The 25,987-nt window shown below is 41.4% G+C and overlaps 1 protein-coding gene across 2 annotated transcripts in view; it reads left to right on the top strand.

Annotated features, from left to right (window-relative positions):
* Jarid2 (jumonji and AT-rich interaction domain containing 2) overlaps positions 1 to 25,987 on the top strand; it is a 236,518-nt gene that overhangs the window by 151,980 nt on the left and 58,551 nt on the right. For both annotated transcript variants that reach the window (XM_074082873.1, XM_074082874.1), the window contains one exon: positions 17,024 to 17,193. In XM_074082873.1, coding sequence (XP_073938974.1) covers positions 17,024 to 17,193 — 170 coding nt within the window. The remainder of the gene's footprint in view (positions 1 to 17,023; positions 17,194 to 25,987) is intronic.

The raw sequence follows: 25,987 nt of genomic DNA, 5'->3' as shown, positions 1-25,987 counted from the left end.
GAATCCATTCAGCTACCTAAATATGAGCCTCAGAGTTCTAGTATGTGAGTCCTTGGATTGTTATTTCAAGTATTTTATAGAAGGTTATTGTGTCTTCTCCAGTAGTATTCTGTAGTAGCTTAATCCTACTGAAGTTGATAAATATCCTTCTCCAGCTGCTGTTTCTTTATCTCTCAGGAGGAGATGAGAAGACTCTCAAGGATACAGTAGTGTTCTTCTCTTTTTCTATCTGCAGCCTACAAAGACTATACCCTTGTAGTCTTCCGATCTGTGTAAATCATTATTTTTTTTTTTAAACTTTATACTTCATAAGTAGATCCAGTTTTGTTTCGGTACAAGAAATGGTTAAAGGTTCCACTAGGTAAGAGCTTTAGCTTATTTGTTTAACTAATCATTTTATTTTGGAAAAGGGGCCTTGCTTTGTTACCCAGGCTGCTCTTGAATCCTGGATTCAAGGGATCCTTGTTCCTGGCTAAATTATCTTTGGTTTCTGCAAGTTCTCTTGGTTCTTTTCAGATGTTAGGTCACATACATTCCAAAGTTACTTTCAGTGTTTGTTCAGTGTAAGTGTTCACTGTTTTTGAGAGTTTTTCTTTTCTGAAGATACTTTCAAGCAATGTGAACTTGCCAGTATAGATTGCTGACTGACTTTTTCCCAGTTTCTCTTCTGCTCATGGTGCTTTATTTTCCTTGGTAGACTCATTTCCCTTGGATGAAAAGGTGGTTTTGGGAGATGCTTTGAGGCCTGAAATAAGGAGCTGCCCCTTGCAGGGGATTCAGGTTTGTTTTTGCCACGCTTAACATGACATTATCAGTTCTGTGTTAATTAAATAAAGTTCAGGACTAGGACATCTTCGCAAAGGCCAGGTATTGATTTTTACAACTTGTGACTTTGGTCTCCATCACCCCGCTGAAATGCCTAATCCAAGAAATGTGGGCTTGGAAAATCCCTGCCATCCCCTCAGTTACTAGGGTTGTAAGTGGCATGGACTGCAGCTTAGATGAAGCTTTTTCTCCAGGAAGTTTTTTTTTTCTGTAATGGTACTTATATTTTCTGTTTTTACATTCATGGAAATGAGTTCAGTTTGTGGGAGAATGAAATTCCAGTGCCTGTCCCTCAGTCAGAAGGCAGTCTGGAGAAGACCTACCTTTCTTCCTAGAAAGGTGTTTCCATACAGATTTTTGTTCCATAGGGTGATTGCTTCAGGAGCTGGCAGGGAAAGGCAGACCTGTGGCCTAGCCTAGGTCATGTTATACTGTCATGCTGTAACTGGATTAGGATACATTTCAGGTTTAGATCTGGAGGGCAGAGAGCCTACATCTTTGCCCATTCCCCCTGGTCCCTTTCTCTCTATATCTCAGTCATGTTGTAGGACCTTGACTTTAATTCCTTTGAAAACACCCTGCTTCTTAGCTTAGTGGTAGAGTGCTTAGGATTCCCAGCACTGCACAATCAATCGAACAGATCTTGTTCATCTTTGTTGAAGTAGAAGCTGAATGAGTAGCAAGTAGATCTCATTAGCTACCTGAGCCAGGATTTGCTGCTCAGTCTTCTACTTACTGTTTTTTTTTTTTTTTGAAATATATTTGTAATTTTCACTGCTTACAGTTCTGTCACTAGTAGTGTTTTATTATTCTTAACTGAGGTTTGTTGGTGGCTTTATAAGCCCAGATCTGAGAGATATGGAAATTGAGAACAAGAAGACATTACTTATCTGGTAGTACCTTGAACCCCAACAATGCATCTTATTTTACCTGCAGTACTAGTTTGTATAATGTTTTCCCCTCTTATGATCATATAACATAAAAATGGAAGCACTTAAACAAACAAAAAAAACCCCCCAAAACCTGTGAAAATAGATTGCTGATTTTCCCCTAGAGTCACCTTTCAGAAAGTACTGCATAAACTCAGGAAACTGTAAAAAAAAAAAGAAAAGGAAAAGAAAATGTCAGGGATAAAGAAAACTATTCACCCTGTAGAGTCTAAGTTAGAGGGTCTGAGAATAACAGGAAGAAAAGCGTAGCAAGAGAAAGAACAATTTAATTGCATCCTGGTAGGGGATGGGGGTCCAGAGCTCTGGGAGAACAAATGACTTGGGTGGGGCTGGGAGGGGGAAAGAAAGGACACTTGAGAAAAACAACTTAATTTTGATAGTTTTGTGACAGTGTCTGTTAGTTGCTCCCAGATAGGGTGTTTCTTTTCTTCCGCTTTTTTTTTTTTTGGTACCCCAGTAGGCCGGGCAAGTACCCTACAACTTGAACCACATCCCCCAGCCCTTTTGTTCATATTTTGTTTTTGAGATAGGGTCTTTCTTGGGCCGGTCTAAAACTCAAGATTCTCTTGCCTCCCTTTCAAAGTAATTTTTTATGAGTGGCTTGTTTTGATGTAGGCCTGGTAGCACAGGTCTGTGATCACAGCACTGGCCGGAGAACCTTGAGCTTTAGGAAAACAGCAAACACAAAGAGTGGCTTATTCTGCACCACTAGAAGACATACTTTGGAAAGAGGATAGTGAAGGAATAAAGTAAGGAAGTCCTTTTGCAAACTCACAGGTTCCACAGGGTCAGTCAGTGTCCTGGGGCCTGGGTGTGAGTTTATCATAGCTGTTCTCTGTGGGTATTTTGGATGTTTGGGGCAGGAAGCTTTAAGTGTCCTGCTGGAAATGATGGCTTCCTAGGCTCATTTACAAATTGTTGGAGGTGGAGTCCCAACCCCCCTTTCCGGCACTGATGTATGGCTTGGAGTGAGGAGTTTGGCAGCCTATTGACACAGTTAGAGATGGATGCTTCTTCGATCAAAGGGAGATCATTAGGGCATGTTTAGGCTGGTGGAATTGAAGAGAGTCATTATAAAGAGTAGTTAAGCTCCCTCCTTCCCACCCCCCACATCTTTATGAGCATGATTCTGCATTTGTTCAGTTTGCTGGCATAACATTCTGCTGAAGCCAGCAGAGAGGAAGAATGTACTTACTGTTAATCAGTGACTTGCAGAGTGGAGAAGCACACAGCTTGCTCAGCATAGCATTGTTTCTCTCCAATCTGGACAATGTGACAATGTTTTCTTACTCTCTCATCTCCTTCATTGTGATTCCCCACTTGCAGCCCCCCTCCTTCATGCTCCCTAGGAAATGTTATCCTTTCTCTTTCGAGGTGCCTTGGCTTCTGCTGGGTAGTGCAGAATAGCTTGAACAGAGCCCGTAAGCAGGTCACCTCCACAGTGTGTTTTCATCTACTCGATTTGGGGTCATTTTTCCTGATTTTCGATGGGTGGTGCATTAGGGGAATAGACCAGGGGAGAGCCAAATACATAGGAAACATCACAAGAAGTTATTTGTTGCCCCTGGTTTTGAAGAGCTCACTAAAACTTTGAGGCTGAGAGTGAAAGAAAATTTTGGAGGTTAGCTGTTTATTAAATTTCTAACTAATGTTATTGACAATATCCTTTCTTGTTTATCAGTGTGTCACATGGACCCTTACCCAGGGGGCTACCCCGCCTGCCCCCTTGATGTTTTCACATCTCATTAGGGCCATGTAGAACTTTGATTATCTCCCTCTCTTTAACTCATCACTCTACTTTTATCTTCCTTCCCTCCTTCAAAGAAAATCCACAGAGCCAGGCAGAGACAAAGAGGCTCTGGGAGAGACCTTGGATAGACCTGCGGTATGGAGTGTTTAAGCTGAGCTGAAGGAGACTGACCTTGTTACTTTATTGTTTCCTGTCTACAGACAAAGAAAATTGACTTAAGCAGTAGGGATTAATGATTTAGTTGGACAGGAAGTTGAATAAGAGTTGCTGAAGGCATATATACAGTTGGTCCTGCTTGAGAGTTTGTTTTTTTCTGAGGATGTTTCCTGGAACTAAGTAAGGACCAGGAATTATGGAGTTTAAATGCTCAGGAAAGGAGTAACTTGTTAGCTTCACTAGGTGAATATAAGGGCTTGGGCTGTTTTGGCTTTTGTTGTTGTGGTTGTTTTTCTTTCTTTCTTTCCTTTTTTTTTTTAAAGATAGGGTCTTGCTATGAGGTTCAGGCTGGCCTTGGAACTTGTGACCATCCTTCCTCTACCTACTGAGTGCTGGGATTAACAGGTGTGTGCCACCACACCCAGGAGAAGGGTCGATTCTAATTTGCTCCTAACCCCAATTCTCCCCTGGCTTTGCTAAGCCAGTTTTCTAGTGTCACAGTAAACACAACTACCATATCTGTGGAAATGAGCTGAAGGGCACTCATCATATTAACAGCACTGTTGCATCTTTAGTAGGATTTGTTGGTTAAATGACTAAATGATAACATCTGACATTCAACTTGTGAGTCAGGGAATGACTTTCTCCATTGGTGAAGTTCTTAGTTTGTGATGGAAGAGTAGTCAGAAGATATTATTGCCAGGCCCTTTGTGAAGACACATTAATCCTGTCTGTATTTAGGGTGGTCATGTTGGTCCGACAGGTGTTTGCTGTAAATCTATTACTACTGCCTATAGATATGACTTCTTTTCATTTACAGCCGTCCTCTTTATCTGCTGACTTTCAGTGGTTTCAGTTATCTTTGGCCCCCAAATACTGGAAAAATTCAGGAATATACAAGTTTTAAATAGTGCTGCCATTCTTAAGTAGTGTGATGAAATCTCTCACCATCTCTGTTGCTTCTTGCCAGTGGTGTGACTCTTCTGTCTAGTGTATTTACACTCTACCCTACCTGGTCATTAGTCATTAGTAGTTTCCTTGGTTATTTGACGAGCTGTTGCAGTATTGCAGTATTTGTGCTTGAATTTTACTTAATAATGGCCCTGAAGTACAAGATCAGTGATGCTGGAAATTTGAATATGTCAATATGTCATAAAGTACTTCTTTCAGGTGAAAAGATGAATGATCTCAACTTAATAAGGAAAGAAAAAAATAGCATGCTGAGGTTAAGGTAGGAAACAAATACAGTGTATATAAGGCTCTGTGCCATCTGTGCTTACAGAAATCCATGGGGTGTCTTGGAACATATCTCCCATGGGCAAGGGGAGACTGTGTTGGTGCACACATGGAATCAGGTAGAGAGACTGTGGAAGCACAGTCTGCAAAATTAGACTGGGCCTGGTACAGATAGAATATTATGAATATGAGCTGAGTGCTCCTCACCCTGCCTCTGTTTGGTTTGATCCAGTGATGCTAATAGTTTTCTGCGTCATATTTACCACTTTGTATAACCTTGAACTCTGTAAGAATTTAAGCGGATATTCTGGTTATCCTTAGAAAGGAAAGTGGTTTCCATGTGTGACCCCTCCATTTTGAAATGCTGTAATTTCCTTGGGTTTTACTTACATTCCTGTGCCACTGATACCTCTTAGAGCCATTATGGCAGCTACCAGTGACATGGGTCTTGAGTGGAGATGCTGAGCTCCTGAGAGCTCCCGTTTTCTAGTGGGAGAGTATGCCATTGCTCGGGGATCATAAAGCACAAACAGTCAAAACTGTTTGAAATGTAGTGAATTCTTTGAAGCATAAACAGCAGATAGCAAGTAGAAATGGCAGACCTGAAAACACAGGACATCATTTGGTTGGTGATAATACCCCATATTTTGAAAATTACAAATGATTATTGTTCAGTCTACTGAACAATTTGCCACAGCCTCAAGACACCTACTTTGGGCTTATTCCTGAAAGAAACATGTATTGGCACTGTGCAATATTGCTTTAGTTCTTTCCTTGGTAGTAAAATCACCCTTTTCAGTGCCTATCAGAGAACTATTCTGTGCATTCTAACTCTAGGCATATTATTATCTAAAAAAAAGCTGTGTTGTGAGTTTCTTTATATTTTCCATATAAGCAAATAACTTTGAGTTGTAATGGAGTTCATGGGGTAAAAAGTTACTACTAATGGTGCTTGTGTTATTACTTACCATAAACAGTGGCTGGATTATTTGCTGGCACCAGATGATTGTGCAGGTCCTAAAAACTGGCCTGTGGAAGGCAGTGCTTGTAAATTCAGAATTCTTTTTTTTCCTCAGGGTGATTCCAGAGTTGTAGTCTTAAAGACTCATTATTGCCATCTACTGGTTCTTGTTGGCTACTGCATGAGATTTTCAGTGGGCGGGGAAAATTGTCTGAGATCCCTATTCTCCTGGCCTTTAAATAAAGCTGATCTCTTTTCAAGTGAACTTAATGCCTGGGAGGAAGAGGATGAAAAATGCTAAAACCTGCTCTGCTTGCTCTAAGAGTAGTTGATGTTGGGAGCACTGCCTTGGTGCTTTGGTCTGCATGTGCTGAGTGGACTATATATTTGGTGGTGCTGGGGAATAGAACCTGGGTACAGCTCCTTCCCCAGCCTGTGAGTGGATTTTAGAGTTCCACCTACCACACAACCCCCCTGAGAATGTTTCGGGGTTGGGAATTTCTGCAGGACTTATGTTTCAGTTACGTGCTTAGGATCCCACTGAATGAATGAGCGATTGAATGAACTGTACTTTGTAGCATGTACAGTGTGGTTTCTTCATGGCCTGCTTTTTTCTTGAAACATGATTCTTGCCTCACAGGGTCATTCACTCTTCCCAGCTATTCTCTCTGCCAGGAGATTTTTTTTTTTTTTTCTGGCAGTTTGTAGTTGGATATTGAGTAACCTAAAATTGAAAAACTGCTAGTTTTCTCTTTTTGTTTTTGTTGAAATGATACTTTAAAAACTAACTGGCACTTTTACCTCAAGAGTGAGTAGAAAGGCAAATTAACATTTTTAAATGGCATTGCTAAGCTTTTAAAACAATGCAGTTTGGATAATTTGTTCACATCTTGTACTTACAATAATATATTAAGAGTTTCTTTGGCCAGTCCTCGCTTAGATCTTAAGATGTGTCCACATGCTGTTCTTCTTACTCTTGTGCCCTTATTTGCTCTCTTGCCTTAAGATTTGTTTTTGAGTCGGTGGCTCACACCTGTAATCCTAGAGACTCAGATAGCAGAGATCAGGAGGATCATGGCCTGGGCAAGACCCTATCTTGAAAAAGAATCCATCACACACAAACAAAAAGTGGTGGGGTGGGGGGACACTGGCTGGTGGAGTGGCTCAAGATGTAGGCCCTATGTTGAAGCCGCAGTATTACTAGGGGTGGGGGGGGGGAAGAAAGAAAAGAAAAGATTCAGTTTTTGCTGGACATTGCTGTGAAATTGACAGTCTTTGTTGAGAGGAACATTTGCCACTCTTAGCCCCCTGGGTTTGGAGTTGGATCTCTGATAAGAACAAGATTCTACTGTTTAAGGGTAGCAGGACATGTAGCTTTACCTAGGTTGGTAAATTAAAACTGACATTTATATAACTGACACATAGGTGACATTTGTGACTGATGGAACAAAAGGGCTTTGTTGCTGCTTTAATTGTTGATTAATGATGATCCCTCTCCAACACGACATGGTTGCTTTCTAGAACACAAAGGAACTCAATGTCAGCTGTTTCCTTGATCATGACATTCATGATTTTCAGGCAGTCTTGGTTCTTTGACATTACAGGATGCCACATAAAATTTCAAGTAACATAGTTGAATAATTTCATTAATTGGATCAAAAGCTGTACTGCATATTACTTTTCATATCATTTATGTGGGATGTCACCACCTAGCCTGAGATTTATGTGCACCCAAGAGTGTTTAACTTGGAACCAGTTATTCCTAGCTTTTATATATTTAGTGTTATTAAGGTTTGCAGTACAGGAACCCTCCTGTATGACAGACTGTCACTCTACAACTTGAGCAACACCCCCAACCTTTTTTTGTTTTGTTTTGTTTCTGAGACACAGGGTTTGTCTTCCTTTTTGTCTGGGCTGGCCTCAAATTCATGATCCTCCTGCCTGTCTCACCAGTAGCTGGGATGATAGGTGTGCCCAACGTGCTCAGTTTAGTGTTACTAACTTTTGGTATTCCTTTCCTTTTCTTTTCCGTTAATCCTTTCCCCTAAATAAAAGGAAAGCTTGCTTTTCTCTCTGATGCTGATGTTCTGAGCGAGTGACATATGGGTGAGCAGTGGTGACATCTTCCTGAGATGGTGATGTTCGGTTTGCAATGCTTTCCTTCTCCTTGGGCCAGCTTCCTGATGGGCAGAGCTGAATAAGTTCATAAGTAGTTAGTCTTAAGGATATCTGTGGTCTTCATGAAGCTAGTGTGTTTGAACATGAAAGTAGTGTATTTGGGTAAATGAGTTATTTGTCTTTGGAAGAATTCAGTGTTAGGAAGTAGATTAATGATTGTATTGCTACTATTTAATAATTTAAGAGGATTATTGGGTGATTGATGGGATTTTGATCTCTTTCTAAAAACACAGTTTCCAGCTTCTTCCCAGCTTTCTAAAGTCCCAGGCAGTACTCCTATCTCAGACCCAAAATTGACCGTATTTTGTTGTTTTATCTGTGACCTGGCAGTCAACAATTAGTGCTAGAAATCTAAGCCACATAGGCGTTTGGAGATTTAGATTCTCGGTTCCTACTGAGTATTGGCAAAGAAAACCGATACTTTTTGCCAAGAACTTTGGAGATCAAAAGAATTATATTGGGAATTAATTAATTATTCGGGTGCCCCTGTTTTATTGCAGAGGTCAGAGGCAGAAGCTTGGAGGTAGGATGAGCTTAATTTAGCCCCCTTTTGTCCTCCTTTTTTATTATTTTTAACAGGTTGAGAAAAGTGAGGTCCACCTTGTGTAGATGAAAAGTTAGTAGAGCCAGAACTTGGGTTTTGTGATAATATGGTGCTACTCCCACCTAGCCAAACCACTTAAGGATTCAAGGAGAAGGGGACTGAACCAACAGAAAGTTCCTTTAGGCAAATCCGGCCACAGCAAATTTTTACTCTAAATAGCTCCCTATATAACTTAATTAAGACAAGTGCTGCAAATATTTACTATCCCGTGGTTTTTAGCATAAATAAACAATTTCATCTGTTTACGTGTAAAGCAAAAATGAGGCCTGCAAAGCAGTATGGCTAGATCTCAAGAAACATCATAAAGCAAGCCTTCTGTGTAGCAGAATTCTTCTGGAGCCAAGCCTTTTGGTCCTTGTGGGATGTCCTCTGATGCCCGTTATAAGTCAGGGAACAGGATGGGCTGGTGCTTGGAAAGACATCTACGGCTGGTGATCTTTGTTCGCTGTTGGGAGTGAGTTGGTCTCTGCTAGCCTCTGGGTTCATTTTAGGATGTGTTTATTTTCTCTTTACTATTCAGGATGTTTACAGCCATCCTGTGTGGTTTGCCTGTAACTGCACTTGCATTTGAATTTGGTGGGCAGCTTGCCCTGGTAAAGGATATCCCCTGCCTGGCCCCCCACAACCTCCAGTACACACACGGGCACACTCTTGTTTCTTTGAGTAGCTGCCAGGTTTGTAGTGTGTGTATGTCTGGGGGTAGAATAGAGTGGGTAATTATTTTGTGGATAGAAACACAGGAAAAATTTTTTGAATAGGCCTTTCAGCAAGTTGGCAAAGCATCAGGGCCCGCTCCCACACCAGCACAAAGAGCGCAGCCATGCTGGTCATTTTGCATTTGCCAGACACACAGTTTCTCATTTTTTTTGAATGAATGGGACCCCCCCCCCACAATTCCTTATCCTTTGTTTAGAATTGGGATGTAATCTAAATAATTGGATTTACCAGCTTACATGTTGAATATTGCAAAATTGAGTTAATAAAATGATGTTTTGTCATGCACGTCCTTCAACAAGGGACCAGCTGTGCATTGACTTCAAACCTCTTGGTCTCCCTGGCTCCTGCTTTCCTCACTCAAATTGTGTACATGCACTGTGTCCTTTGTGAGTTGGTAAACTATCTGAAACCCCGGATAGAATGGAATTTAATTAACCTAGGAGTTGCTGTTGTGCCACAGTGAGAGTGGCCCTGGAGATGGATGTGCACATAGCAGTAAGCTGGTTAGCTGTGCACCGTAGATGGCCCCCCGAGACCTGGAGGCACTGTGCCACCCTCTTGTGAGGCTCCTAATGGCTGACTGCCCAGGAAGCTTCCAAACGCATTGCTTGGTGAAGGAGGAGGGAGCACAGAGAGGCTGTTTTGAAACCACACAGATCTGGCAGAGCACTTTGCCAGCGAGGTTTCTTCCAAACCTCGTCTCATAATTTGCTAACTTTCTAAGTGTTAGCACAAAAAAAAAATTTTTTTTTCTGTTTTTGGGTGGTGGAGATCTGAACCTAGAGCTAAGCATGTGCTCTGCCACTAAGCCACATCCCCACCCCAACACTAACCTTCATTTTGGGGGGGGGGTGTGTTCTTACAAAGTGATAAATATGGGATATTTTAAGACTTATTTGGGCTAGGTGTAATGAGTATGTGCCTATAATCCCAGCTATTTTGGAAGGCTGAGATGATAGGATTCAGTTTGAGGCCAAGCCGGGCAAAAAAAATCAGTGAGACACTGTCTTAAAAACACTGAGTGTGGCAGTATATATCTGTAATCCTAGCTAGGTGGAGGTAGGAGGATCATAGTCTCAGGGTGGTCTGGGCAAAAAGTGCAAGACCCTACCTGAAAAAAAGAATTAAAGCAAGAAGGGCTAGGGGCATGGCTCAAGTGGTAGAGCACAAACGTGAGGCCCTGAGTTAAATCCCCAGTATTGCCAAAAAGTAAGACCAAGTGATAGATAAAACATTCATTTGACTGATGACTACATCGTATGAGTAGAGAGTCTATTAGATAATGCTGCTGGCAAAGAGGAAGAAGCAGACTGCCCCCCTTGGAAGGTTGTGTAGATAACCCTTGAAGTAGGTGGTAGGCCTGTCTGCATGGTGTGAGGCGTGAATCTCCTCCCTGGCTCAGCAGATTTTAGCTGTGGACAGTTGTGCTGTGAGGACAAATGGAACACAGAGTCTGTGGTTCAAGGGCACCTTGTGCTGCATGGTGCTGGAGGAGCACAGCTAGACCATATTTGGCTCCTGTTGGATGTTGGTGATAATGTGCACATGGCCCAGAAACTTCTTTTAAGTGATGGAGGAGATTATACCACACACAAGCAGATGGTTAACTGATTCTTAATGAAACATTCCAGTCTACCTTTAGTAGAGTTCCACCTGGAAGGCTAGTCCCTTTACCTGGGACAGAACCTCTTCCCTCTTGCTATCCTGCATCCATACATCTGGCAATCTCCTTGCTACCTCTGGATTGCCATTCAGTCTGCTCTGCTCCTCCAAAACCTTAATGTGCTTAATTGTGTGACTCCTAAATAATGACGAAGGAGTGTATAATTCATAATCAGTGCAGCAGTGTAATGTCTTCCTGTCTTTGCTGGCAACTGTCTTTGCATGGTAATGTCTTTGTAGAATAGGCCATAAAGAGGAGACTGTAGTAGAGTACTGTCAGAGGAATGGTTTGGGGTTAAGTGGTGGGCATCTCTCTGAGGAGGTGACTTTTGAGCAGAGATGTGGATGAAGAGACTGCTACTAAAAAATAAAAGGCCCAGGAAAACTATACACTTCTGAAGAAAGAGATTGAGGAAGACTATAGAAAGTGGAGAGATCTCCCATGCTCATGGATTGGTAGAATCAACATAGTAAAAATGTCGATACTCCCCAAAGTAATCTACATGTTTAATGCAATTCCCATCAAAATTCCAATGACATTCATTAAAGAGATTGAAAAATCTACTGTGAAATTTATATGGAAACACAAGAGGCCACGAATAGCCAAGGCAATACTCAGTCAAAAGAACAATGCAGGAGGTATCACAATACCTGACTTCAAACTATATTACAAAGCAATAACAATAAAAACAGCATGGTACTGGCACAAAAACAGACATGAAGACCAGTGGAACAGAATAGAGGATCCAGATATGAAGCCACACAACTATGAGCAACTTATCTTTGACAAAGGAGCTAAAAATATACGATGGAGAAATAGCAGCCTCTTCAACAAAAACTGCTGGGAAAACTGGTTAGCAGTCTGCAAAAAACTGAAACTAGATCCATGTATATCACCCTATACCAAGATTAACTCAAAATGGATCAAGGATCTTAATATCAGACCCCAAACTCTTAAGTTGATACAAGAAAGAGTAGGAAATACTCTGGAGTTAGTAGGTATAGGTAAGAACTTTCTCAATGAAACCCCAGCAGCACAGCAACTAAGAGATAGCATAGATAAATGGGACTTCATAAAACTAAAAAGCTTCTGTTCATCAAAAGAAATGGTCTCTAAACTGAAGAGAACACCCACAGAGTGGGAGAAAATATTTGCCAATTATACATCAGACAAAGGACTGATAACCAGAATATACAGGGAACTTAAAAAACTAAATTCTCCCAAAACTAATGAACCAATAAAGAAATGGGCATGTGAACTAAACAGAACTTTCTCAAAAGAAGAAATTCAGATGGCCAGAAAACACATGAAAAAATGCTCACCATCTCTAGCAATAAAGGAAATGCAAATTAAAACCACACTAAGATTCCACCTCACCCCTGTTAGAATAGCCATCATCAGCAACACCACCAACAACAGGTGTTGGCGAGGATGCGGGGAAAAAGGAACCCTCTTACACTGTTGGTGGGAATGTAGACTAGTACAACCACTCTGGAAAAAAATTTGGAGGCTACTTAAAAAGCTGGACATCGATCTACCATTTGATCCAGCAATACCACTCTTGGGGATATACCCAAAAGACTGTTACTCCAGAGGCACCTGCACATCCATGTTTATTGCGGCACTATTCACAATAGCCAAGTTATGGAAACAGCCAAGATGCCCCAGCACTGACGAATGGATTAAGAAAATGTGGTATCTATACACAATGGAATTTTATGCAGCCATGAAGAAGAACGAAATGTTATCATTCGCTGGTAAATGGATGGAATTGGAGAACATCATTCTGAGTGAGGTTAGCCTGGCCCAAAAGACCAAAAATCCTATGTTCTCCCTCATATGTGGACATTAGATCAAGGGCAAGCACAACAAGGGGATTGGACTTTGAGCACATGATAAAAGTGAGAGCACACAAGGGAGGGGTGAGGATAGGTAAGACACCTAAAAAACTAGCTAGCATTTGTTGCCTTTAATGCAGAGAAACTAAAGCAGATACCTTAAAGCAACTGAGGCCAATAGGAAAAGGGGACCAGGAACTAGAGAAAAGGTTAGATCAAAAAGAATTAACCTAGAAGGTAACACCCACGCACAGGAAATCAATGTGAGTCAATGCCCTGTATAGCTATCCTTATCTCAACCAGCAAAACCCCTTGTTCCTTCCTATTATTGCTTATACTCTCTCTACAACAAAATTAGAGATAAGGGCAAAATAGTTTCTGCTGGGTATTGAGGGGGGGGAGTAGGAGGGGGTGGAGTGGGTGGTAAGGGAGGGGGTGGGGGCAGGGGGGAGAAATGAACCAAGCCTTGTATGCACATATGAATAATAAAAGAAAAATGAAAAAAAAAAAAGAATAAAATCTATCCTGAGCTGGAGACATAGCTCAGAGATAGACCACTTTCCTAAAAAGAAAAAAAAAAAAGAAATTGTAAATAAATTTTATTTTATGAAGTCCAAAAAAAATAAAAATAAAAATAAAAGTCCCAGATTGTTTCCTCCCTTTACATTACCATGGTCTGACCCTTTGTTTATTTACCTGTACAGTAAGGGGGGGGACTTGTTAAGATCCTTAAAGTGCCAAAGAACACTGGCTTTTAACATTCACAACACCAGATAGGAGCTTGCTGTTTGAATTTTGTAGTCCTTTAATTCATACATGCATGCCCCCCACGTACCTTTATACCAGTGCAGTAGTTTGAAACATCTTCCATTCATTCTCTCTCCCCTCTTCCCCCATCTCTAGCCTTTCCTGTTTTGTAAATGAATGCTACCCTCTCCATATATGTCATATATGAGCATTTTTATTTATCTCCCCACCAGTCTACATTCACTTGATTTTTTTTTTTTGTCTGTTTACATTCACTGGCAGTTTGATTTAATTGGTTTCATTGGCATAAGGTTAGCGTTCTAGAATGAGGGCTTCTTTTGTAAGTAAGGAATCTCCATGAAGGACCAGAGGTGTGGATCAAGCAGTAGCGCACCTACTTTTCAAGCATGAAGCCCTAAGTTCAAACCTCAGCCCCTCCTTACCACCCCCCCCCCCCAAAAAAAAAGAATTAACAGAACACAGACATGCTACTTCTATGGCTTGTATGACGGGGAAACAACAGCTATAGGGCTTTTCTGGGCATTACCCAGGTACAGTAAGGGTGGCTGTTCTGGCTAAACAAAGTCAAGAAGCTTTGGGAGCCCACAATTCTGTTTTTCCCTCTGATATGCCTATTGATTCCCCTCAGCCCCAGAAATTCTGTATTCTCCCCACCCCGGCCCCATGTTACTGAACATTTCTTAGCTCAGTCTTTTTGTGGTAATGTACTTTGGCTCTGATGGAAGTGGAAGTGATGTTTCTTGAGACTATGCCAGGAAACTGGTGGAGGGTGGGAGGTGGGGTTTGCAGTAAGCACTGCACAAGGTGTGTGGCGGGAGAACAGTGGGCTGGATACAACCCCGCCTTTCCCTCCATTCTTGCTGGATGCTGCTTCCTCACCCCCCAGGCGAACCTGCCTCTTTTGCCTCCCCAGCATCTCCATGTGCAATTATTCTGGGTTTTCACCATACCTCTCCCTGTATCCTCATAGCCAACATGCTAGAGAGCAACCTGCATTGCTAACAGTCCTAAGTCCAAGGATTTGGCTTTAAGGTGTGCCCTTAAACTCTTGGATTGTTTGGGACCAGTAAGGCAAAGTCAACACCTTCATAATCCCCGTGGGACTCTGTGGAAGGAAAAGCCACACCACAGACCTATCTGTTGTGGACAGGAAGTTCCTGGTTTCATCTGGGTCTCACAAACATTTAATCACCTGGGAGCTTGGCTCTCTATCAGAGAGGTAATTTATTTTGCTGCCACTTTTTAAATCTATGATTACCTTCTTTTTTTTGTCTCCTTAGTAGTCATCAGGCACAGCATACGTTTTATTTTTTGAACAGTTGAGGTCCTGAATTGTGAAATATATTACCATGTCCCACTTTGTCAACTGTGTGTTGTCTGTGTTTGTTTTTCATTATGGCTGCACAATTTTTCTCATCATGTATAGTATTAGTTGCTGCTGACTTTGAGGAAAAAAAGCAGGAAACATTTAACATCCTGTTGACATGCAGGCAGGATTTCTTTAAAATTCCTGCAGGGCTAAGTGCAAATTGTGTCCACTTAGTATACATAGATTATGGAATCATTCTTAAAAATTTTCAGTAGAACAAAAAGAATGATTTCTCTAAATTAGAAACAAACTTTTCTTTGCTATAAAGCAGGTGGCAGCATGGTGAGAAAGAGAAGCCATGTTGGAGATACAGAGTTGGGGCTGTACTACCTCACAGAGCACTGCAGTGCTTATTGAATGAGGGCCCAGGAAGTCGTTGAAGGAACCATGCTGTCTCCTTTTGATCCAGTGTCAATTTGTATTGGGATATGATCTAGACAATGTTTGTGATGTACCTTAGGGGGGGCAGGAGTAAATAACTGATTAGGACAGAGGGGGGTTATGTTTACAAGAAAACATTTTAGTAATTAAACTTTGCAAAGGGTACAAACACCTCATGATGTTGTGGTACAGAACATTTTTTGTTTTATGTGGGGGGATGGAGTGTTTATGAAGTTAAAATTTTATGATGATGTTGCACAAAGTAAAAAACCATGTGTGAACATGTACGTTTTGCTGTATTTTGTTAAATACTAGAATGTTACTTTAAAAAGTTAAGGTGTTTTTAGTATCATCTATTTATTTTATATAAAATCTATTTCCAACAATAAGACTGCAAGAAGTGTGGTTTATACTACTAATGTCTTTTTCTTAATTTTGTTGCTTAATTCATTTGGGATAGGTGGTATTATCAATCCCTCACAGTGTCTGAAAGTAATTTGGGACTCAGACTATTTTAACACATTAATACCACACAACTGCTTCTTGGGGGCTGTGTTTCTGCTCTCAAATAATTGTTTCTTGTGCCTCTTTCTGAGCAGGTTTAGATGGCTGGTATAAGGCAGTACATAAGCATGTTCTCATTCCTAGAGCTGCCACTACCCTGTTGAAAGTTGATTAAAGGAAGACCATATATCAGGCAATTGATAAATGTCACATTTGATATGTTAGTGTGCTTATTTGTGTGAAGGGGAAAGAAATAAAGCCATTCCAAGATTCATTAGGGTTCAAATAGCTTGTATGCATCAGATTTTTCAGATGAAAGTGTGGTCACATTAAGGAAATCTATGTTGTGCTCTGTGGACACCAAATGGATGAGTAAATATCACTGTAGGATTTTCATGGGGAAGAGACCTCTTTTTGAGTCCCTGAAAAGGAAGCTCCATATGTGGTGGGTTTGGGAAAGGGTTGGGTACATGGAGACATTTATTTCTCTCCCCCCCGCCCCCACACTTTTTAAATGCTTTAATTTGTGACTGATTTCAGAAGAGATTAGAGGCAGAGCACTACTTGATTTGGAGCAGAAGAGTGGGAAAGTGGCAGATAAATGACAAAGATGGACTGGACAGGGTGTCAGGACACAATAGGAGGAAATGGAGTGTGCACTGTAACAGTATCAGATGAAAGCATAGAATGCTGTATAAGTAAATGCAATGGGAGAATTTGCATTTTCTTCCGCGTTTTGATGTGAAATGAAAGTATGAGAGCCTTATCCCTGCTGTCAAACATTGTGAGCTATTTTTGTCATTGTGTGCTCTTGTTGAAACACACAGGTACACACGTAGCTGTGCACTTGCATACATGTATGAATAACACATGGTCATGGCAACTACTTTATTTCCATGTATAAAATAGTCCTTTTGCAAAGTTTATTGCACCTTAAAGGAAGCCTGTGGGTTCTGAGGGTGCAAGAGATAAAGAGCCTTAATTAGAAAGAGTTTGGTTAAAAGGCTGTGGTGCCTCTCCTCCCCCTCCCCCGCTCAGTGTATGAAGGTTTTATTACTTCACGTAACGTTTATATCCTCCGGTCTCTGTTTAATTTAGTTTTAATTTTCTTTTGCTTTTGCAGGCCCAGGCTGCAAGCACAAAGGAAGTTTGCTCAATCTCAGCCGAATAGTCCCAGCACAACTCCAGTGAAGATAGTGGAGCCTTTGCTACCCCCGCCAGCTACTCAAATTTCTGACCTCTCTAAAAGGAAGCCTAAGACAGAAGACTTTCTTACCTTTCTCTGCCTTCGAGGTAAGCCTGTGCTGCCAGTCTGTTTGAAAGAGCAGCCTAGTTGAAAGAAAAAGGAGCAAAGTAGTTTCCGGGGATGGATCTGGGCTGTGTTATGTGCTGCCCTCAATTTCTGGCTACATTGGAGGGAGAAGTTTAAGTGAGGAACTGAACTGAGAGGTGCTTTCTGAAGCTACTATTTGTTGACTCTTCATATTTATTCTGTTTTTATTTGATTGTACTACTCTCCCTCCTTTCTTGGCTTCTCAGTGCATGGTCATGCAGTTTTGTAGTATTAATTTTTATAATCTGACTTATCCCAACAATCCATTTAAGATCCCGTCACCACCTGCACATATGCATTGTTGACTTTGTTTTTGTTGCTCTGGTCATTTTTTGTGTGTGTGAAGGAGTCAAGGTCCACTATGAAGCCTCCTTTCCTTGTGTTGCCCACCAAGGGCTTACTGTTCCCCTAGCCTGTGCTACATCGTGGACTACAGTAGTAAGAAAATGTTTCTCCATATGTGGGAACAGGACCTGCTAACACAAAACAAGGTGAGGATAAAGTTTGTAAGGAAGAGTAGGTTTGGATTTAAATGGAATTAAGCTTCCTAACAGTTTAGAGAGAACACAAGGTTGCCAGAGATTGAGGGGCCTGTTGAGGACACTGAGGGGATGGGTGGGAAGACTTAGGAAGCCATAATCTTGGATGAGCTTAATTGAGACAGGGTGAATAGGAGGAAAGAATCATCACTATTGCACATAAGAGGAAACACTCAGGAGGATTGTGGTTCTAGGCCCGCCATGGGAAAAAGTTATTGATACCCCCATCTCAAGAAACAAGCTGAAGCTGGGTGCCAGTGGCTCACATTTGTAATTGTAGCTACTCAGGAGGCAGCGATGGAGTATGTTGGTTCGAGGCCAGCCTGGGCAATTAGTTCACAAGCCCCTATCTCGAAAATACTCAAAGGGTTGGCAGAGTGGCAGCTGGCCTTGGTGATATGCACCTGTGATTCCAGCTAGGTGGAAGGCATAGGTAGGAGGCTAGCATTAGCCAAAAATTCAAGACTCTATCTGAAAAATAACTGAAGGAAAAAAAAAATGGTTAAGGGTAGGTCTCAAGTGGTAAAGCATTTGTCTAGCAATCACAAGACCCTGAGTCCAGGTTCCAGTACCATTTGGGTTCCAGTACCCCCCAATATTAGTGTAATATATATTTAAATTTATCTATTTGAGGTAAGTTAGTGAAGGATTTGAGTACATTCCAAATGTCTTTTTCTTGGCCTCTCAGAGAGTTAAGTATGCACTTAAATGTCCCAATACCACTCAGTACATTATACTGTGTATTTCCTTCAAATATTGACTTTTCCCATAGCCATCAGAATTAGGAATTTTACAGTAATATAGTACTTTCATCCCTCATTCACATTTCTAATTTGTAGCGTCCAAGTTCAGCATCAAAGCACTCCATGTGGACCGTGGCTAATCTCAACACACAGCATGGTTCCTGCTCTCTCCCTTCCTGGTCGTGCCACCTTCCCAGCTGACTTTGGACTGAATTGTTAGGGAAGGGAAAATATTAGTAGTCCCTGGAGACTCTCAGATTAGAAATTTTTTAGCAGCTGTGGATCACTTGGCTTTCAGTGTAGGACAGTAATGTAGGGGGACTCCCATCACTTCATCTTTATTAGATCTCATAAAACTTTTTGCTAAAAGATTATGTGGCTGGGTACTGTGTCTCAAGCCTAAATCAATGGCTGAGTGTGGTGGCATGAGCCTGCCATCCTAGCTATTTGGGGAAAATTGACTAGGAGGATTGCAGTTCATTCTGGCCTGGGTATAAAGTGAGTTCTACACCCTCCCTCTCCAAAAAAATTTTTTTTGTGTGATCTTACATGGTGAGTGTGAGAATGGAAGGGAACTTATAAGAATGAACAAAGGTGGAATGAGCAGAGAAAATGAATTGTTTGTGAAGGGAAGAGAGGATAATGACTGTCAGGCTGGGTGGGGGTGGTGTCAGAATAGAAGGAATCTTTGAAGGGTCACTGGTATCATCAGTAGCAGGTGATGTAGTGATTTGTAGTCTTGTTGTGAGACCACCTTGAATTTTGTGACTTTGATTGCATGACTTTTTAGTCCATTTGAACCAGATTTCTTTAAAAGGCACCCATGACTTAACTATGTTAGTTATGTCTCTTTAGAAAGTGATTTTGGTGTCTAGAATTGCTGTGGATAGTTTGCTTAGCCTAAATTGTGAAATAATGGCCTATGCCTCCAGAAGCTCACTGATCCTGTTCTCTCAGCGTGTTAGAAAACTGCTCTGTTGATCATGGAGTGTAGTTATGTGAGTCTTTACAATGAGCTCAACATGTCTTGAAGACAGGAAGGTAGAAAAACATATGAGGGACTGTCTGCTATGTCAAGAGAAACACAATGCTTGCATTATTTTAAAAAATCCTATTTCCTATGGTTTGGGGAAGTCTGGAGAGGTTTACACACCACACCACTCAAGTAAATGTCACCAGGGGAAAGCCTTACCGAGCACACAGCTTTGAGGTTTCAAAATGGCATACATAAAAAAGCCTTGTCTCTCACAGACAAATTAACTTCTTTGAGATGACAAACACAGCAAAGTTCTAAGTGATAACCTAGATATGGATCACAATTTTCAAATAAGTTTTAGAAACTTATACCTTTGTTTAGAAACCCAGGCAATAAAATAGGTTTATTTGTTTTTATCTGGTGTGTAATAAGGACTCCTATTGTACTTTTACTATTTCTCCAATAGTTTTTATATCTGAGGTATTAACAATGAGAGTTACCTTGTTATCTTTAAAATTTTTTCCATTAGACCAATTGTGTTTACCTGATCTGGCTGTACTGAGCCAAAATGACAGGTGATGCCCCTGATACTTTCACGGCCCTGGAAACCAGGTGGTCTAGATGGCATATTTTCATATGTAATTCCCTGAGGTAATTTAAACTTGCGTTTTGAAGTGTGTAAGAGTTAAATAGATGATCCCTGTAATTGTCACTTTTATAATTTTCTTTGAATTTTATGTTAAGAAAATAGGTGTTGAAAACTTTTTTTTTTTTAAAGCGTAAAAGTATTCCTCCTTTTCTTGGGAATATCAGCCGAAAAGATGTTAGCAGAAGAGTAAACCCAAAATAGCCTCCCTTCCATTTCCCAGAGCCTGCCACTGTAACTGTCCACTTTGTTACTATCTTACTAAGCAAGACTTTTGTACGTATAGAATACTTAAAACTTTCTTAAATGGTACTGTGTTACTACTGTTATTTTTGCAGTATCACATAAATACCTCTCTCTGCCATATTTTAAGAGTGTAACAGTGTTCTCCTTTGTAGCTGTCTCATAATTTGTTGAAGTCACACTGAGATATATTCCTAACTTTGATATCAACAGCTGATGATGCATATCCTCAGTGAAATCTGAAGCCTTTTCAGGCAAAGATGACAGTTGGGAATTTGATTAACATTTTTAGACCTGCATTCTAACTCCATGTCTTCTTTTTTGGTACTGATTTTTCAAACCAAATACAGGTTGTCAGAGCCCCACACCTCATGTTTAGCATGAAGGGTATAATCAGTCCTCACCCTTGGATGATAGCAAGCAACTGTTGGGAGAGTCTTCAGTCCCTAATAAGCTCATTTTTGTAGGAGAGAAAGTCTGGCTTCAGGAATAAGACCTAGAAAGGGGTGTTTTTGGCCTAGGATAACAGGTCACTCATTTCTCCATGCCTGACTTATTATTTTTAATATTCTGTACACTACTTTGGGATGTGGAAGAGAAAAAGTGGTGGGACCGTGGGAAAGATAGTAAATAGAGTGCTTTAAGCTCTGTTGCTTGTTGCCCATCACTCATGGTGAGAGGCCTTAAGGTCACACCTTCTCCTGGAAACTTCCTTATGTATCTCAAGAGCCTTAGGATAGGGAGCCCTACTTACTGGGATTAGCACAGATACTTAAACACACCAGCTAGTCATTCTGGGTTAAAAAGCTGTAGAGATAAAAAAAAAAAAATTTTTTTTTTTTTTTTTTTTTTTTTTTTTTTGTCTGTAGGCACTCAGAGACCTGTCAGCCATGTTTGGGAAGGCTCTCTCCATTTGATGTCATGTCCTAGAATTGCTAAAGGAAAAGGGGGTGGAATGAACATTGGAGCAGGGCCTGAAGTGTTTGCCTGCTGCATATTTATCTTTAAATATCTGCTTTGAAGGGGTCCACATGTCTCTTGCCAGAGGCATAATTAGTATCTTCCTCTGGTGCAGGCAGGGGAGAGGGTTTGTGTGTGTGTGTGTGTGTGTGTGTGTGTGTGTGTGTGTGTGTGTGTGTGTGTGTTGCATGCAGCAATTCGTACCATCGCTGTATTTCCTGTCACCAGTCTCGTTATTCTTAATGAGTTCTGTCTTCCTCTCTTTGTTCTGACTATAATTATTAAGAGATTTAAAAGAGCTTAATGCAGCAGAGCAATGGCAGGTTAAATGATTCTCTTATTTACATTTTTCTCTTTATGGGGCACTGCAAATGAGGGGGATTCCCAAAGGAGACTCCTGAAATATACACACCAGCATACAGTTCATTCTTATGACCATGGCTGTCACAGTTCAATGTCCCAGCTTGGCCCAGTGAAGAGAGCCTTTTGAGGGGAATTCCTAGTACATATCCCACTGTCAACCATTGTGGAAACAATGTTGTCTTGTTTTGGGACTGCCTGCCTTTTGTTTCCACTGTTTTACAGAATCTTTCATGATCTGCTGTCATTCAGTTACTAATTAATTCACCCAACCTTTATTTTACCTTTTTATATGCTAGACACTCAGAAAACAGAGATTAGACACAGGAAGGCCTAATCAGGTGGTAAATGAAATAGAGAGTGTGGTAACAGATATATGAAAGTGCCAGGGTAGGTAAGGGTGTGTGCTACACAGGAAGGGTACTCTGCCCCAGGCAGGTTTGGGATGACTGCAGAAAGGAGAGGGCATTTGAACTGGCCCTTGTGGAGTGCAGTAGAAATCTTTGCAAGAAGGCTCTGGGGTTGGAAGGAAATCTGCAGAAGCATGGGTTGTTGTGGGATGGGCTGGTTACTTGGAGGCTGAGGGTAAAGCAAGGAAGTTAGGATATGGGTCAGTCCCTGGGCATCAGTAAGGCGCTTTAGTAGAGAGATGGCTGAATAGGCCCAGTAGGTTAAGACGATGCTCCTGATGTCTTTGGAAAATGATTGAGGCTGCAGGGCAGTCAGTCCTTGAATGGGGGTGGCTCATGTAGAAGCCCAGGCAGCAGAAGGCTGGGGAATCCTGGGCAGATGACTTCAGTCCCTTTCAGCTTGAGTTTGCTTATCTATAAAATGGGGATTCTCAGTCCCATCGCACACAGTTGCCGGGGGTTAGACCAAAGGTAATGAGTATGAAGCACTTTGCTGTTTCCCAGTGAGTTTTCACAGAGATAATAAAGAGAAAGGAGGAAGAAGTAGATTTGACTAGAATAATTTTAAAAGGGCTGTGAATACACTCCAGGTAATGGAAGAGTTAGCCTGTCCAAGGGTTTTCTGTGGAGACAGTGATTGGCCTTTTTGGCAAGGAGCAGATATTTTGGTTCATTATAAGCCTTGGTTATTGAGGAGAATTGTAAGTAGGGCACACATAAAAGTCTGGGGTGATTTGGAGGTCACAGAACGAAAGGGGACCTGCTAGAAAGCAATTAAGTAATATCCCAGTTGCAAGGAATGCTGTGGCACTAATAATGAACTTCCTTGCGCAAAATGGGAATACTTTCCATTATGTAAGCTCTTTGGGGAGGAAGGCAAGCGGTCACAGTGGTACACAGTGTTTTTGAGGTTCCTTCTGCGAGGTGCTACATCTTAATGCTTGAGCGTGGAATGGCAGAAGTAGAAACATCCCTGCCTGGAGTTTTGTAACCATCCTGCACTCTCTGCTTTCTCCAAGTCAAAGCAGTTTATGCTTCTTGTATGCTTGGTTTTTCCCTTGTGTCTCAGTTCTGCTGAGCAAGTAATTTGTTTGCTAGGATAGTTTATCAGCTAGTAATGGAGAAATATGAAACCATGGAGTTTTTGAGATCTGAGGGGAAGAATGGATCCCTTTTAATTGCTCTGCAACCTTGATCAGTGAAGGCGCCACAGTGTTGGCTTTGGTCCAGACCAGCTGGCCTCTGACCATGCCTGCCCTCCTGGAAGAGAAGGCAGGCTCCCTTCCTCTACCAGGGGCTGCTTGTCTAGGTTTAGTGGGACTTCTCAGAATCCTCTCCGCTTTCTCATCGCCTGGAGAGACCCTTAGCATTTCTTGTGCTTTAGTTGAGGGTGAGGGGAACTTCTCAGTTCCGACAGTGCTGTGCTGTTTGCCGAGTACCTTGCTGGCTGCTCTCAAGTCCCTGGTGTCCATGTCCTTACAGGAAACATGAGTGTTTAGTGCCTCTGGGGGTTCTGAGGAAGCTTTGAATGGCTCATGAGGTCACATGCAGACTTTGTGGTCTGTAGTGACTGGCAGTTGGCAAATTTAACTTCCTAACTTGTTTCAATTGCTCAACTTGACACAATACTTTGCTGGCTAGAAGTTGTGCAGATTGACCACCACTGTGGCTTCTGTGGTGGGATTTGTATACTAGAGTGAGGTGGAGAGCCTTAGACCTGTGGGATTTGATTGAATTTACATGTGAGTTCTAGGCTGTATGTGCAGAAGATATTGGGAAAAGATTGGAAGGGGTGGATTCTAGCTTATAATTACACAGTGCCAGATCAGCCTGTGAGTCTGATGCTGGGAGGGAAATGGGGCCCATTAGGTATTGCTGAATCCCTCATGTTTGGGGTCTTGCAGGTAGAACATGTGAATTAATGTGGGGAGTTTCCTATATTTGAGATCAGACAGACACCTAGGCCAGTGGTGAGATGGGCCTTAGGACCAAAAAGCCATTAGTTCATCCATTCTTCCCTGAAAAAGACTTTTGCATGGCTGAAGTTTTCCTTATGTTCATGTGCCTGTTATTCCTCTCACTTTTTTCTAACTCTAGCCTTTTTTGAGTTCAGTTTGTATTTCCACAGTCTCCTGGCACCTACTCTGCTTTCCTTCCCATTTGAGAAAAAAGATAGGAAATATATTGTCTTTGCTCTCACCTATGAAAAGAATGACAGACTTCATAGCTATGAGTTATTTTTAAAGCCTGCTAATTAGGCTCATATTAGGATTGGCCTAATAATATCCTTTTGGTGTGAGGTGTTAAGTGATTTCGCACACATTGCCTTACAACCTTTGGTGTCATCATGCTCGTTTGACTGAAGGCACCGATTTTCATTGTACTGCTATAAACTTGAGTCTCATGCCATGTAACTGACTGCCAGAGCTGAGGCTTTTCCTAGGTTTTGGTTGCCACAGATTCCATTTCAATAGTTGGCATTTCTTTTTGGATGGGCATGATTGAATAGGCAGCTTCCTCTTCAGTAAGGCAAAGGTGCTCTTTTAGTGTGTGGCCTTTGGCAAAGAGGGCCATTACCCCAAGCCCTTCTGCATATGTGCCCATTGGTGCCTGGTGTGACTTTAGATGAACATGTTGTAATTTTAATTATCTTTTGTTTAGGAGATGTGATAGTATCTCTATTGATGATTCATGTTATTTATGACAAGAATATGAGTCACTTTAAAATGATCCTCACATGAGGAACTGGATATGTCAATAATTTTAGGGTGGCACTCATGCAGATGAGTGGTGCTTGAAAAATCCTGTCAAGAATTCTTTCCCTTGAAGTTGAGAAGGCTGACTTGGAAGGACTAGGGAGATTGCCATTCATTGTGGTCTACTGCCCCGTCTTCTATAATGATGGTGTTTATGTGTGTGAATAAATGTGTAGATGAAGACGTGTGGTCCATGTGCAGCCCTGATGCGCAAAACAGTGCCTGGCACACACATAGCTGGATTACTGAACTAAGGTAGTTACTGTGGTTGCCTCCTTTCATGGCTTCTCCAGTTTCATCAGATGGAGCTCTCTCCCTCCTCCAGCTCAGGAAATTAATAGGTCACTACTGTCCCTCTACCCCTATTCCAGTCTCTACCAGTTCCCTTTGAAGTTTTAACTTAATATGATAGAATGGGCTGATTACTTTTCATTCTGTTTATGTATCCTAAGGTTGAATTGTGAGAAATGCCAACACAGTGGGCCACCCCCGTGTTAATTGGGTCAAATACCAAAATTTGACTCTTTAGCTAAATGACTGTGTACAAGGGAATCCCTTTAGGGTCTTTCCAAAACAGTGCTGAGCCATGTTTGGCTTGCTAAGATTGAGAATTGGCTGAGGAAGGGAAGATAATGGCAAGGAGGGCTTGTCTGTGTACATAATTCATGGAGAAGAATCCCACTTTATAGAAACCACAGCCCAAATTAGAGAAAGCATGCTTTTGGATTAAAATGATTTCTGTTGTGGTTGTAACATACCACAGTTTGATTTTTGTCCAGATGAAAACATTTGGTTTGCACTTCAGTAAATATTGTGGAGACATTGCCAGCTAATTTTGAGAAGTAATGAAATACGGCTTTGGCAAAGCACAGATGCATTCCGTACTCCTGATTCCTCTTCTGATCCAAGTTCAGAGATTTTACACTTTTGTTAATGCATTTGAATAATCAGGAGAGAAAATAGAAAACTGTGTTTATAATCACAAGAGTATGGCCCCCCAACACTTAACCCTCTGAAACAGTCACCTTTCATTGATTACTTCTTTACAATGACAGTGTTTGTAAAGGAAAGAGGTGATGTGATTTCCACATGCTATATTATCCTTTCTCATTTACTAGTTG

The sequence above is a fragment of the Castor canadensis genome, chromosome 8 (assembly GCF_047511655.1).
Source record: "Castor canadensis chromosome 8, mCasCan1.hap1v2, whole genome shotgun sequence".
Classification (NCBI taxonomy): Eukaryota; Metazoa; Chordata; class Mammalia; order Rodentia; family Castoridae; genus Castor; species Castor canadensis.
This window is presented reverse-complemented; position numbering and strand designations above follow the sequence as displayed.